Source organism: Somniosus microcephalus, chromosome 2 (assembly GCF_052327205.1).
Source record: "Somniosus microcephalus isolate GS21.2 chromosome 2, FLI_Smic_1.0, whole genome shotgun sequence".
NCBI classification, from domain to species: domain Eukaryota; kingdom Metazoa; phylum Chordata; class Chondrichthyes; order Squaliformes; family Somniosidae; genus Somniosus; species Somniosus microcephalus.
Window position 1 is genome coordinate 248,625,784 of NC_140988.1, and position 14,537 is coordinate 248,640,320.

Below are 14,537 nucleotides of genomic sequence, written 5' to 3' on the forward strand. Positions count from 1 at the left end.
CAGCAGTCCTTCTGATCATGGGTTGTTCTGCCACAGCGATAGCACTTTTCTGCTCCATATGCCATTTCGTTAGCGCTGTATTCTTGTGGTTTCTGTTGTATTTCGGCAGCTCCCTGTGCTGCTGCTTCGTAGGATACTGCCACGCTGAAAGCCTGTTCCAGCGTCAGGTCCTTTTCCGAAAGTCGTCATTTCTGGGTTCCTTCACTCTGGAGCCCGCAGACAAACTTATCCCGTAAGGGGTCTGCCAATCCTGCTCCGAACTGGCAGTGCTTCGATAACTTGCGTAGTTCCGTACGATAGTCAGCATTGCTCTCATCTTTGTGCTGGTTTCTTTTATGGAACTTGAATCTTTCTGCTATCAGCAGCGGTGTAGGGTTTAGGTGTTCCTGTAAGATATTAACAATCTCTTCAAAACTTTTCTCCATTGGTTTAGCTGGGGTAATTAAATTCCGCAATAGGCCGTACGTTCTCGCGCCCATCAAATTTAATAATACCGACGCCTTCTTTCCATCGGCCACCTCATTTGCCTCGCAGTACACTTCAATTCTTTCCACATACGTGGTCCAGTCTTCTACCTCATTGTCGAAAGCAGTGATACTGCCACTTTTCAGCATCTTGGGTGATTTAAAATGGCGCCTCCCGCGCTTTTCCTTCTTCCCCAATGGAATAAAATGGCGCCTCCCGCGCTTTTCCTTCTTTCCCCTTGCTGCCACGCTGCTCCTAGCGTTCTGCAGGGTAATGGCGGCGACCCGCGGCTTTGGCGTGTCTCACTTTTCCTTCCCCTTGTTTTATTTTTGCTACGCTGCCCGGTTCTTGAGCACCAACCGCGCCCTGTGCGCTCCACCCTCTCTCTTTTCCTCCTGACGATGCTGCACGGCCCCTTTGCAGAGCCGCTCGATCGAGCTCGAGCCCGCCGCAGTCCGGAAGGGTCAGCGCACTACCTGCTACCAGCACGATTTGCTGGAACACCTTGACTCGGGAGCCAAGCCCAGCTCTCCACAGCCTCTCCTGCAACTCTCCGAACTCCGATGGATCCTTGGGCAGTTGCCCACGGTCGATGCCCATTGCTCTGACTTCGACCTCCAAGAAGCTTCTTCTCAGGGAAAGATCCCCGTGAGGTGATGCAGTACTGCAGGTGAGTTCGAACCTGTTCGTCGCCAATGTAGTGTCCGAGTATAAATAATACACGGACTGCAGGAGAATAGTAACAGGTATTTACTGAACAGAGGGTAAGTTAAGACTGAAATACAGAAGCCTGCTATGGCTTTATATACAGGGGTGGTCACTGCCGGTACTGCAGTATAGAATCAGTTCTTCTCTTAAAAAGGTACATACACAACAATCTCTAGATTGTTGTTCAACTGTAGGTCCTAGTTTCAAATTCAAATCCAGTTGCCAATGTCACTACTTACCTTCCCTCAAAGATTTCAGCTAAATTTTGTGTAAAACTGATGTTAGAAAAATGTAAGCATGACACAAAACCTCAAATGCAAACAGAACTATACACACCACAGGTCCAGTGCTATTGCACAATTACAAGGCTATCCAAGAAACAGCTACTTGCATCAAAAAAGAAAATTGGATACCCAGCCAATTTGTGACGAGATCTCTCATTTTGTAAACACCCCCACCCATTTCCGAGAAAGTAGATTTTCATTAAGAAACCAAGTTCCATTTACCTTTTAATCCTTAGTAACAGGTGGTGTAAAGTCCTAAAATACCAGTAACTAGTTATGTGCATGTAGAGTTAACCAAGAGCGAATAGCACACGTTGAACCTGCACATTCCACCACAAAGCTTTTGCCCCAGAGAACATTAGCTCATCCAAGTTAATTTTTAATGATTCCTACTTCAATAGAAATTAAGCCATTTGCAACAATTCAAGATTTTTACCGCAGCCTTTTGAGCACAATTATTCAATCAGAAGGACAAAAGCTCGTCAATTTTACATCAATTTATCAACCTGTCCCATTTTACCATTACCGTCGGCAAAGCCAAAGAAGTCAACCTCAGAAGAAACAGAAATTCTCACCTGGGCTTGGAGATATTGAACCACTATTGCAACAGCTTCAAATCTTTGGTTACTGGTTTTTAATAGTTCTTTCAGCAATGCAATCCATTCAACCTGCTTCTCACATTTAGTTCTGTAGTGAGGTAACCCAGGGGCTTTCTTTTCAACTGGAAGCAGATCCGGTGGAGCCTGGGTTGATGCATAAGGGGTTCGGAAGCCTGGCTTCTGTGTGGAAGAGTTCGACTTCACCCAAGTTCTGTCAGCTACAAAACAAAAATGTATGTTGTTACATAATGAGATTAGATTAAAAATTAATTTTCACAACATATGAAATTAAAGGTTATATTTTTCCAAAAGTGCAATAGTGGTGCATATTTAATATTTATCTTCGCTGACTGGAATTTTGGTGTAGACTGTGCAAACTATCAAGAGATTAGCTTTATTAACTTAAGGCGTTAAAAAATTCACGTTAAGGCTGAACTCAACGAATGTCCTTTAGGGAAGGAAACTTGCCTTCCTTAACTGGTCTGGCCTATAGGTGACCCCAATCCCACACCAACATGGTCAACATTAATTGCCTTCTAAAGTGGCCTAGCAACCCATTCAGTTGTATCAAACAGCTACAAAGAATAATCACCACACAGGCTGCAGCAGTTCAAGGCGGCCCACCACCACCTTCTCAAGGCAACTAGACATGGGCAATAAATGCGGCCATGACAGTGACCCCTACATCCAGAGATCAAATGTTAAAAAAATTATGCATCCTTTTGGGTTAAGGCAGCAGAATCCTATCCTGCTTCATATTGTAACATATCTGTACATCTTTCATAATATTTGCTAAGGCAGTATGCTGTGAATTTAAAATGGAACTGAAAAACATGAGAAGTGGGATACGACACAAAGCTGTACTTAAATAACCAACCACTACTATTTGTATGGCCCTTAGCAAAGAAATTGTGCCAAGGCACTTCAGAGGATCAAAAAAAACCCAGGGAAACAGATACAACAGTGGGAGAGGAAACATCTGATTGCATGTCAGATTGCATTACCATAACCAGAATGTCAAGTTAATTTGAGAGTCACATTCCTTCCCCCCCCTCCCACCCCGCCTTAACTATTATTTGTTCACTTATCTTCATTATTATCAGAGTGACTGCTGCCAATGAAGTGGAAACTGTGCAGAAGCATTCCGCGCACAAAAGTTGCCAACGAGCCGGAACACCAATTCAACATAAGCCGATAGAAACACCAATTCAACTTTTAATTTTAAATTTCTTCTGACAGGGCTCAGTTCGCCAGCAGCAGGCTCTATCCCCACCCGCTGCCCTCCTTCCCGACAGGGCTGAGTTTGCCAGCAGCAGTCTCTCTTCCCCACCCACTCCCCTCCTTTCTCACCAATCTGTGGGAAGTCCGGCAAGAACAACCAAAAAACTCACTGGAACTGCACATGTTCAACTACATTTCGCAGTAGCATCCAATCAAATATTAATGGAAACAGTGCATGTCTAATTCATTTACTTATTCCAGACCTAGTTGGTTAAAGTTAATCTTCCCCCTCAGTTTCAACTGCATTATTTTGACATGTTGCAGTTCTTCTTTCCCATACTCCAATATGTTCTCCTGTGTCCAGACCCTACACATTATTCAGTTGCTTCGGTTTCATGTCCCACGTTCTATTAGAGGCAATTGTGCAATATACAGACAAGACCGGTGGCAAATAACTTAGATCCGTGACATACATGCAACAAATTTACAAGAGTATTGGAGTTAGTGCAACATTATAATTTGCATCCCTTAAAGCTTTATCCACTTGTATACCACATGCTGAGAGTACTGTGGAATTAGAATGACTAGATTGAAAGGCTTCAATGCAAATTTTATTAGTGGATGCAATGGGTGTAATTACATAGTTGCTTTTTTTCCTGTGTGCTGGTTCAGAAACATTTCATGGAGGTGGCATCAAATTTTATAGCTCAATATTTCAAATATTGCATTTCATAATCCTCTCAATTTTAAAATAGTATAAAGATGCCAACTAACTAACAGTTAAACTGCAAGAAAGGTGCTTCTTGCAAATAAGTGTCAAAATGGGACAAATCACAGGCACTTGTTCATGCTCTTTTCTCCTCCTCCAACCCCTGCCCCCCCAAACAGACCATACATTGCAACTATACTGGATTTGGATGATGAATGCCCTAGATTAGACCATTGAGCGCCTTAATTTCCCAGTGTCAAATGGACACCGAAACTTACAGAAAAACTGTCCACATGCCTGGATGAGTGCAGCTCCAGCATCCAAAATGCTCAACACTATCCAGGATAAAGTAGTCCACTTGATTGGAGCCCCATCCATTAGCTTAAACATCCACTGGCTCCACTATTGGCACACCATGGCTGTAGGAGTATACTATCTATAGGATGCACTGCACCAAGTTGGCAAGGCTCCTTAAGCAACATCTCCCAAACACATGACTGCCACCACCTAGAAGGACAAGGGCAGGTGTATGGGAACACCATCACCTCCAAGTTCTCATCCAAGTCACACACCATCCTGACCTGGACATATCGCTCCTTCATTGTCACTGGGTTAGAATCCTGGAATTCCCCAACAGCATTGTGGGGAGAACTTCCACCACACGGACTGCAGTGGTTCACCACCACCTTCAAGCGCAACTAGGGATGGGCAATAAATGCCTGCCCTACCAGTGAAATCCACATCCCACAGAATTAATACTTTTAAAAAAAACGAAATGTTGTCACTTTCACTCTAGCTAGACAATCAATGGAACTACCTATACTATAACCTGGAAGATTATGAAATTTGTACTAGTATCTACTAGTCCTATACTCAATTTTATTTAAATAGCTTGCTTATTTGAACATTTTTGTACCTTTGTCATGAAATGATCCACATCATATCTTTCCTCAGTCTCCTTAGATCTTGTCATTAGCATTTTATAATTTAGTGCTCAAAGTGAGAATCATCATGGTCACTCTTCTCTTAACCCTTTCTAATTCATTCAAGCCACACCACTTAAACTACTCATTTGAAACAATTGCCTGATTTTTAATAGAGCTAACCAATTTCCATGACAATTATAGTCAATTACAAAGTCAGCAATCACAGCATGTTAAGTGCCCTGGCTATTGTGGGCAGAAACAGCTGTTCAATGAGTAGTTCACTCACATTAAGGAGTAGTGAGAGTAAATTACATGACAATAACTGGACCAAGCAGCTCAGCTTCAGATAATTCAACCTTTTAATTAGACAATATTTATTTTTGGTATTAGTTTGTCACCTGCTAACCCTACAAAGCTTCAGTGGAATTGATTTTCCTCTCCTGCTGCTTCTTAAAAATTTGTTCCTGGGATGTGGGCATCGCTGGCAAGGCCAGCATTAATTGCCCATCCCTAATTGCCATCGAGAAGGTGGAAATGAGTCGCCTTTTTGAACCGCTGCAGTCCATGTGGTGAATGTACTCCACAGTGCTGTTAGGGAGTTCCAGGATTTTGACCCAGCTACGATGAAAGAATGGCGATATATTTCCAAGTCAGGATGGTGAGTGACTTGGAGGGGAATTTGCAGGTGATGGTGTTTCCATGTGCCTGCTGCCCTTGTCCTTCTGGATGGTAGAGCTCGCAGGTTTGGGAGTTGCTGTCCAAGAAGCCATGGCAAGTTGCTGCACTGAATCTTGTAGGTGGTACACACTGCAGCCATGGTACGTTGGTGGTGGAGGGCGTGAATGTTTAAGGTGGTGGATGGGGTGCCAATGAAGCGGGCTGCTTTGTTCTGGATGGTGTCGAGCTTCTTGAGTATTGTTGGAGCTGCACTCATCCAGTCAAGTGGAGAGTATTCCATCACACATCTGACTTGTGCCTTGTAGATGGTAGAAAGGCTTTGGGGAGTCAGGAAGTGAGACACTCGCCACAGAATACCCAGCCTCTGACCTGCTCTTGTAGCCACAGTGTGTGTGGCTGGTCCAGTTAGGTTTCGGGTCAATGGTGACCCCCAGGATGTCGATGGTGGGGGATTTGGTGACGGTAATGCCTTTGAATGTCAAGGGGCGGTGGTTAGACTCTCGCTTGGAGATATTGGCGCCACAAGTGCCTGGCAAAGACTGTTACTTGCCACTTATCTGCCCAAGCCTGAATGTTGTCTAGGTCTTGCTACATTGTCTAGGTCTTGCACCCGTACGACCAGATTTAGGAACAGCTTCTTTCCCAGGGCTGTCATCCTACTGAACTCCACAAATAAACTCTAAAGCCTGCACATCTGCCAATGCACTTTATTATGGTTATATTTATGTTAATATACTACAAGTCAAATGTATGTTGAATGTTAAATGTCTTAATCCAAATGTACACTCTCGGGAGCCACAAGCCTACATTTTGTTGTACTGCACTTGTGCACTAACAATGACAATAAAAGTTGATTTGATTTGATTCGGGTATGGACTGCTTCATTATCTGAGGAGTTGTGAATGGAACTTAAGTGCAACCAGCGAACATCCCCACTTCTAACCTTATGATGATGAAGGGAAGGTCATTGATTAAGGAGCTGAAAATGGTTGGGCCTAGGACACTGCCCTGAGGAACTCCTGCAGCGATGTCTTGGGGCGGAGAGGATTGACCAACAACCAACTTCCTTTGTGCTAGGTATGAATCCAGCCAGTAGAGAGTTTGCCCGATTCCCATTGACTTTAGTTACTAGGACTCCTTGATGCCACACTCGGTCAAACGCTCACCTTTGAAATTCAGCTCTTTTGTCCATGTTTGGACCAAGACACTAACGAGGTCTGGAGTCGAGTGGTCCTGGTGGAACCCAAACTGAGCATCAGTGAGCAAGTGCCGCTTGATAGCACTGTCAACGACACCTTCAATCACGTCGCTGATGATTGAGAGTAGACTGATGGCCGGATTGGATTTATCCAGACTTTTGACGACAGGACATACCTGGGGGAGTTTTCCACATTGTCGAGTAGATGCCAGTGTTGTAGCTGTGCTGGAACAGCTTGGCTCGCGGCACGGCTAGTTCTGAAGCACAAGTCTTCAGCACAACAGCCAGGATGCTGTCATGGCGCATAGCCTTTGTTGTATCCAGTGTGCTCAGCCGATTCTGCATATCACGTGGAGTGAATCGAATTGGCTGAAGACTGGTTTCTGTGACAGTGGGGATCTCAGGACGAGGTTGATATGGATCACCCATTCTGCACTTCTGGCTGAAGATGGTTGCAAATGCTTCAGCCTTGACTTTTGCACTGGGCTCCATCATCGAGGATGGGGATATTCATGGAGCCGCCTCCTCCCGTTAGTTGTTTAATGGCTCACCATCATTCACGACTGGATGCGACAGGACTGCAGAGCTTTGATCTGATCCGTTGATTGTGGGATCGCTTAGCTCTGTCTATAGCATGCGGCTTCTGCTGTTTAGTATGCATGTAGTCCTGTGTTGTAGCTTCCCCCAGGTTGGCACCTCATTTTTTAGGTATGCCTGGTGTTGCTCCTGGCATGCTCTTCTGCACTCATTGAACCAGGGTTGGTCCCCTGGCTTGATGGTAATGGTAAAGTGAGGGGTATGCTGGGCCATGAGGTTACAGATTGTGGTGGAATACAGTTCTGCTGCTGCTGATAACCCACAGTGCCTCATGGATGCCCAGTTGAACTGTTAGATCTGTTCTGAATCTATCCCATTTAGCATGGTGGTAGTGCCACACAACATAATGGAGGGTGTCCTCAGCGTGAAGACGGGATTTCGTCTCTACAAGGACTGTGCGGTGGTCATAGCTACCAATGCTGTCATGGACAGATGCATCTGCAACAGGTAGATTGGTGAGGATGAGGTCAAGAAGGTTTTTCCTTTGTGTTGGTTCTCTCACCACCTGCTGCAGGCCCAGTCTCGCAGCTATGTCCTTCAGGACTCGGCTAGCTTGGTCAGTAGTGGTGCTAATGAGCCACTCTTGGTGATGGAGTCCCCCATCCAGATTACATTCTGTACCCTTGCTACCTTCGGTGCTTCTTCCAAGTGGTTTTCAACATGGAGGAGTACTGATTCATTAGCTGAGGGAGGGCGGTAGGTGGTAATCAGCAGGAGGTTTGCTTGCCCATGCTTGACCAGAAGCCATGAGTCTTCAGGAGGTCCTGTGTCAACATTGAGGACTCCCAGGGCCACTCATGACTGTATACCACTGTGCCGACAGCCCTGGTGGGTCTGTCCTGCCGGTGGGACAGAACATACCTAGGGATGGTGATGGAGGAATCTGGGACAATTCCTTAAAGATATGATTCTGTGAGTATGACTGTGTCAGGCTATTGCTTGACTAGTCTGTGGGATAGCTCTCCCAATTTTGGTACAAGTCCCCAGATATTAGTAAGAAGGACTTTGCAGGGTCAACTGGGCTGGGTGTGCCATTGTCATGTCCAAAGCCGGTGCAGAGGTCGATGCCGGGTGGTCCGTCCAGTTTTATTCTTATTGTGTTGTGTACAAGAGTGGCTTGCTCGGCCATTTCAGAGGGCAGTTAAGAGTCAACCACATTATTGTGGATCTGAAGCCACACATAGGCCAGACTGGGTAAGGACGGCAGATTTCCCTCCCTAAAAGGACATTAGTGAACCAGATGGATTTTTATGACAATCCGGTAGTTTCATCGTCACTATTACTGATACTAGCTTTTTATTCCAAATTTATTTAATTAACTGAATTTAAATTCCCCAGCTGCCATGGTTTGATTTGAACTTGCGTCTCTGGATCATTAGTCTAGGCCTCTGGATTAGTAGTCCAGTAACATAACCACTATGCTACCGTTCCAGTGTTCTTATGCAGGCAATCATTGTGGAAGACATTTCTGGCAAACAAGCAAATGAAATCTGACTATTCCTTTTCTATGAGTACCAATGGCATGATTATTCCCTTGAAGGATTTTTGTGTCTATTTCAAGCTTTAATTATAGTAGAATGTTTTGATCACTTAATTGGTCCAACATGTCATGTTAGCACCAATGCGCCCGCTAAAAGTGGTGGTACCAGTACATCTTTTAAAGCATGATCATAAGTACTCCAGAATGTACCGCAAATTAATTTTGAACAGCAGTTACCTATGTAGGCAAATGGTACAGCGTTTCAGCACCAGCAACATCCAAAAAGAGAAAAGAGATGAGGGATTTCAGTTATGTGGAGAGACTAAAGAAACTGGGATAGTTCTCCTTAGAGCAGAGAAGGTTAAGGAAGAATTTAATAGAAGTGTTCAAAATTACGGGGGGCTTTGAATAAATAAGGAGAAACTGGTTCCACTGGCAGGAGGGACGGTAACCATGGAATACAGATTTAAGATAATTGGCAAAAGAACCAAACAGGAGGTGGAGAATTTTGTTTTTACACTTTCTGAAAGGGTACATAAGAATTAGGAGCAGGAGTAGGCCATATTGAGCCTGCTCTGCCATTCAATAAGATCATGGCTGATCTTCAACCTCAACTCCACTTTCCTGCCCGCTTTCCATATCCCTCAATTCCCCGAGTGTCCAAAAATCTATCTATCTCAGCTCCGAATACACTCAATGATTCAGCATCCAGAGCCCTTTGGGGTAGAGAATTCTAAAGATTCACAACCCTCAGTGAAGAAATTCTTCATCTCAGTCTTAAATGTCTGACCCCTTATCTATGCCCCCTAGTTGTAACTCTCCAGCCAGGTGAACCATTCCTCTCAGCATCTACCCTGTCAGTTCCCCTCAGAATCTTGTTTGTTTAAATGAGATCATCCCTCATTCTTCTAAACTCGAGGAGTATAGGCCCAATCTACTCAATCTCTCCTCGTAGGTCAACCCGCTCATCCCAGGAATCAATCTAGTAAACCTTCGTTACACCTATGCCTTTAGTAGGGGAGTGAGACTAATTGAATAAGCTCTTTCAAAGAGCTGGCACAGGCACGAGGGGCTGAATGGCCTTCTGTTGTAAAATTCTATGATTGTATGAAGAAATGGATGATTAAAAAAACAACTGGTATTGCTTGGGGAGGAATGCATTAACACCTTGGCTTTCACGTATCACGAGATGTTCCAAGTCCACCTAAACCATGCCAGGCAAATATTACCTGGGGTTTAACATCCCATCCAGGAGGGCACTTCTAACAATGCCACACTTCTTCAGTACTGCACTGAATGTCAGACTAGATGATGGAACTTGAATCCACTACCTTCTAACACAAAGGCAACTGCAGTTAACAAGGCAGCACTCATTTGACATTTCATCGGCAATGTTACTTGCAAAAAACAGTTTTTTAAAAATATCAAGTAATTTAGTTAATATGGCTATTGGATAGGGCCCAGAGAAGAGTCAGATTTACTTTTAGCACTGCTTCGCATGATTAAACTGTATTCTGTTACAGGGAACATTATTTGCACAGGTAATTTTCTTCCTGCATCAGATTTTTCCACTTCTACATGTCATTTCCTGGCAGAGGATGGGAAAAGAAAACTGCTCCCAAGCCCCTGGCAGTGTTGCTCTGAAAAAGTACACACGTGCAGCTCAGGTGATTTTCTCTCTGATGAATGGCATCCTCCAATAGGCCCAAAATGTCAGCAAATTAATATACAAGCAACAGGCACAAATCTACATCCAACCACAGATCCAGGTTGATTAGTGTCATGCAATCAGTCCCTTTATCTTCAACTGCAGGTTTGGATTACTATTTCTCTCGTCCTCCCACCCAGCATTCCATACTTATTTTAAAAGCAGCAATATGCCTCAAATGGGATTTATGGCATGACTAATATTGTAGTGTATGTGCCTTTAAGACAGAACTACTTTTACAACTCCTGTATACTGTAGTACCGGCAGTGATCACACCTGTATATAAGCTTTGCGCATGCCTCTGTACCCCCAGTCTTGAGACTACCCTCCTCCAGTAAATACCTGTTTATTGTTAAGTTACAGCATCCCCTCAGAATCACGGATCATGACCACTAGTAGACGTGATTCGTAATCTATGTAAATTTTCATTTGACGTAGCACTACTGCCACCCTGCCAGAGCAGTTTACAATACTGGTGAACCCACAGCGGATGCCTGGCTCCATGTATTACTGAGCTAGACTGTTCACAATTGTAACCATTACTCCAGCTAACACGAGGGAAACAGTATGACCAAGAGATCCACTGTGGCAAATCAGTAAAATATTTTAAAAATTGAATGCCACATTGTGGCATACTGCAAAGATTCAATATGCTGCACTGTGCCACCCTGAACCAGTTTCAATTGGAAGCATATGAATTTGAAGCCGTTATGAATACAAACAGCAATAACACTGACACCTGGTGCTAAAGATGGAGAAATCTACTCACTGAATTACACTGCTTTACTGACTAAATAGGTTACAATGGTAGCTACTCCACGGTCAGTAATTACAAAGGCCGCTACTGTACTTCTGGAAAAAAAGGGATATGGATGCCTGCTGTTCTTCATTATACATTTCAAAAATGAAGAAAAACGTAACGTAATTATTAAAAAACAGCAACAAAGATGTCACCAACAGTACATTGCTCATTGGAGCAGGTAAATCACAGCTGTACATTTTTATTGCTTGTACCAAATTTAACATTTTATTTAGTTACACTAGCTGCATAACACGAGCTGAATTTAGCTTAAAAGTATAATCACTCTCGTATCTCAAATTACAACTACATGCACTGGTACTTTGTCAGCAATATTTTTAGCTCTCTGTGGATTACAAAAAGGGAGCTGCTTCCACATCTGTAGACACAAATTGTGTTTCTAACAGAATATTTAGAAACATCCCTGCAGATGCTTACTAAATAGAGAATGTGATTAATAGAGCATTACATTATTTGGCAATTATTCCATACATAAAGGAGTTACCTAGTGAAAAAATTATAATTTTCACCTTTCTAAATTGCCAAAATACAACAGTACGTTCTAGCTTTTAAGGACTATCGGGTTCCTCCAAGTATATTAAGTTACGCAATTTTCCAACATAAAAAATGCTGATACTGAGATTACAAAATCCTGAGAAACAAAACCTGCTAGGAGTTTATGAAGCACCAAGAAATTGTAAAAATGGTCAATTGTGGCCCATTTACTCCGATGTGAATGTTTCTACGTGATATACAGTACATCCATACAGGCACATGCTGCAATTACAGCAAGATCTTCTCCTCCCCCACTCCAGCTACATGACACAAACCTGTTCGAAAAACAACTGTGTTCTTGCTGTACACGGATAGAAACTGAAGATTTTGGAGCAATCCTTTTACGGTCAGTCGCACATGGATTCTGGTTAGGGAGATTCTTGAACTCCCTAACATTTCTTCAAGATAATAATGGAAGACTGAAGGAAAAAAATCATGCTCCTCTACAATCACATACTGCACAGCATAAGTTCCATCACCATCGCCAAACCATGCAAAACATGTAATTGCTTTGATTCTTGTGTAATAACTCTAGAATGAAAATGCTTCTTCAAATCTGAGAATTATTCAGACCAGAGGAGAATACATCCATTTAGCAGAGCTTTCCTTCACAGTTGTGACACAGTCAAAGACCGAGCAGACAACAAACCTTCCTACTAATTCATATAGCAACAAGCCAGCCCCTAAATTGCATTGCTGTTACATGCTTAATCTGCTACAACAAACATGGTGGGGGTGGGGACTGAAACTGGAAAGAAAAGCAATCTCTTATGGGTTTAAAACAAAGATTCGATGTTCAACTTTGCATTGAAAATGTTGTACACTACCAAAAATCAGTTTATTACATAAAATACTTTGTAAAGTTTAGTTTAGTTTGAGTAAAAGGCTCTGGATTATAAGTAACTGTATAATTTTTGCAAGAGATTTCTTACATTCCTCAAAGGAATTCTGGCTCCTTGGTAAGCTTATTGTTCTGTAAACAGGTTTCCTGCTGCAAATCTGCTGAGGTTCATTCCCACGCCCAGTCTCAAATTCGGAGCTATGGAAAGTTCTGAGTTATGGGAAATATTCCAAAACATTGAAAATGTATCTATTTTTGTGCACATTTTACATTGTTCAGTGTGATGCACTAATTTCAGCAGATTAACAAGTTTTAAGTGACTATCCCTCAAAAAATTTAAATATGCACAATTATGAATGCAACCCATGCGGCTCCAATGCTAAGAATTTTTTTTTTTTTTTTTTTTTTTTTAAAGTAGGTTCTTCAGGCATTAATAAATTGGTTGCAACTAAAAACAGCTACTTGCAATTCTAAAATTTAACACATTAACTAGTTAATTTCTGCTATAATCACTGGGTAACTATGGATTTAGCACATAGGGCTCTTAAGCAAACCAGAAGTGCGCATTCCATTCACCTAGGTTCACTATTATGACTTCCACTCCAGCATGTTTAGATTTCTAACTACTGGTATTGATTTCATAAGGGAGGAGAATACATTAAATGGACATTAAAAATTAAGAGCATATTTAATTCCAAAGTTCCAGCAGAAAATTACTTGATTCCTGTCTCTCAGTAAAATATACCCTAAGATTTCATGTTCTCAACGGATAGGAAGTTATGTCAAGTCACGTGGTTAGCAACATATTACCATTTTCCTTTGAGGAGTCATTTGAATAGATCAAAGAAATAAACAGACTTACTGACCTTCTGAATTAGTCATACAATCTGAAGATAATTACCAAGGCAAATTTAATAAGAAACAGTGTACAACAGAGAAATAAACTACAACGATCTCTTTTGAACCTTCTGGTGCAGTAGAAGGTCAATAATATATTAAGCTATGACCTGCAGTTTTAAATACTGGATGCCATTTCAAATTTTACACATGACGTAATGATTGTAACATTTCTCTTCAACTTTGACCATTATGATCCTGCATTGCAATTTAGTTTCATTTCTTTTTTTTTGGGGGGGGGGGGGGGGGGCGTGTGGGAGACAGAGAGAAGAGAGGGGGCGGGTGGAAGATATAGAATCTTATGTCTGCAGCATTTCACATCTAATACATTATGTTTGCAAACAGGGCAGGCCAAGTTGTGAAGAGAAAGGTCCCCGTAACAGCAGTGAACAGTCGAGCAGATAATTCTTTTTTGGTTGAGGGAGATGATGAGTGGTAAGAACTTCCTGCTCTTCGAATGGTCTCAACTAAAATAAAAGTGCAGTCAACAATGTAACATTCCTTCTGTAATGCACTGAAGCATTAGCCTAGATATGTGCACTTGGACAAGTACAGCCTTGTCCACATCAAGAGAAAACAAGGAGGCCTGTAGATGACAGGAACCCAAAATTTGCTGCCTCAGCGGCAACAGTACTATCAAGTGAGCTAATCGGACTCCCTTCTCACATGAAGCTAAAGACTCCATTTGTTTGATCTAAATAAGCATTTAGTAATATCAATGTGGATTTACTTACCATTCCACTTTCATTACCCTTCAAAAAAGGTGCATAGAGGAATAATTCGAGGTTTTAGCACTGGGCTTCTGAGGCCCATTTTGAGATGCTGTTTACACTGCCTTTTTAACTGCACAAAAGAAAGCCATTTCACTCATC

General features: G+C 42.5%; 1 protein-coding gene across 3 annotated transcripts in view; it reads right to left on the bottom strand.

Moving 5' to 3' along the window:
• mtus1b (microtubule associated tumor suppressor 1b) overlaps positions 1 to 14,537 on the bottom strand; it is a 215,240-nt gene that overhangs the window by 63,574 nt on the left and 137,129 nt on the right. For all 3 annotated transcript variants that reach the window (XM_085970777.1, XM_085970776.1, XM_085970775.1), the window contains one exon: positions 2,033 to 2,274. In XM_085970777.1, the coding sequence (XP_085826903.1) occupies positions 2,033 to 2,274 (242 nt within the window). The remainder of the gene's footprint in view (positions 1 to 2,032; positions 2,275 to 14,537) is intronic.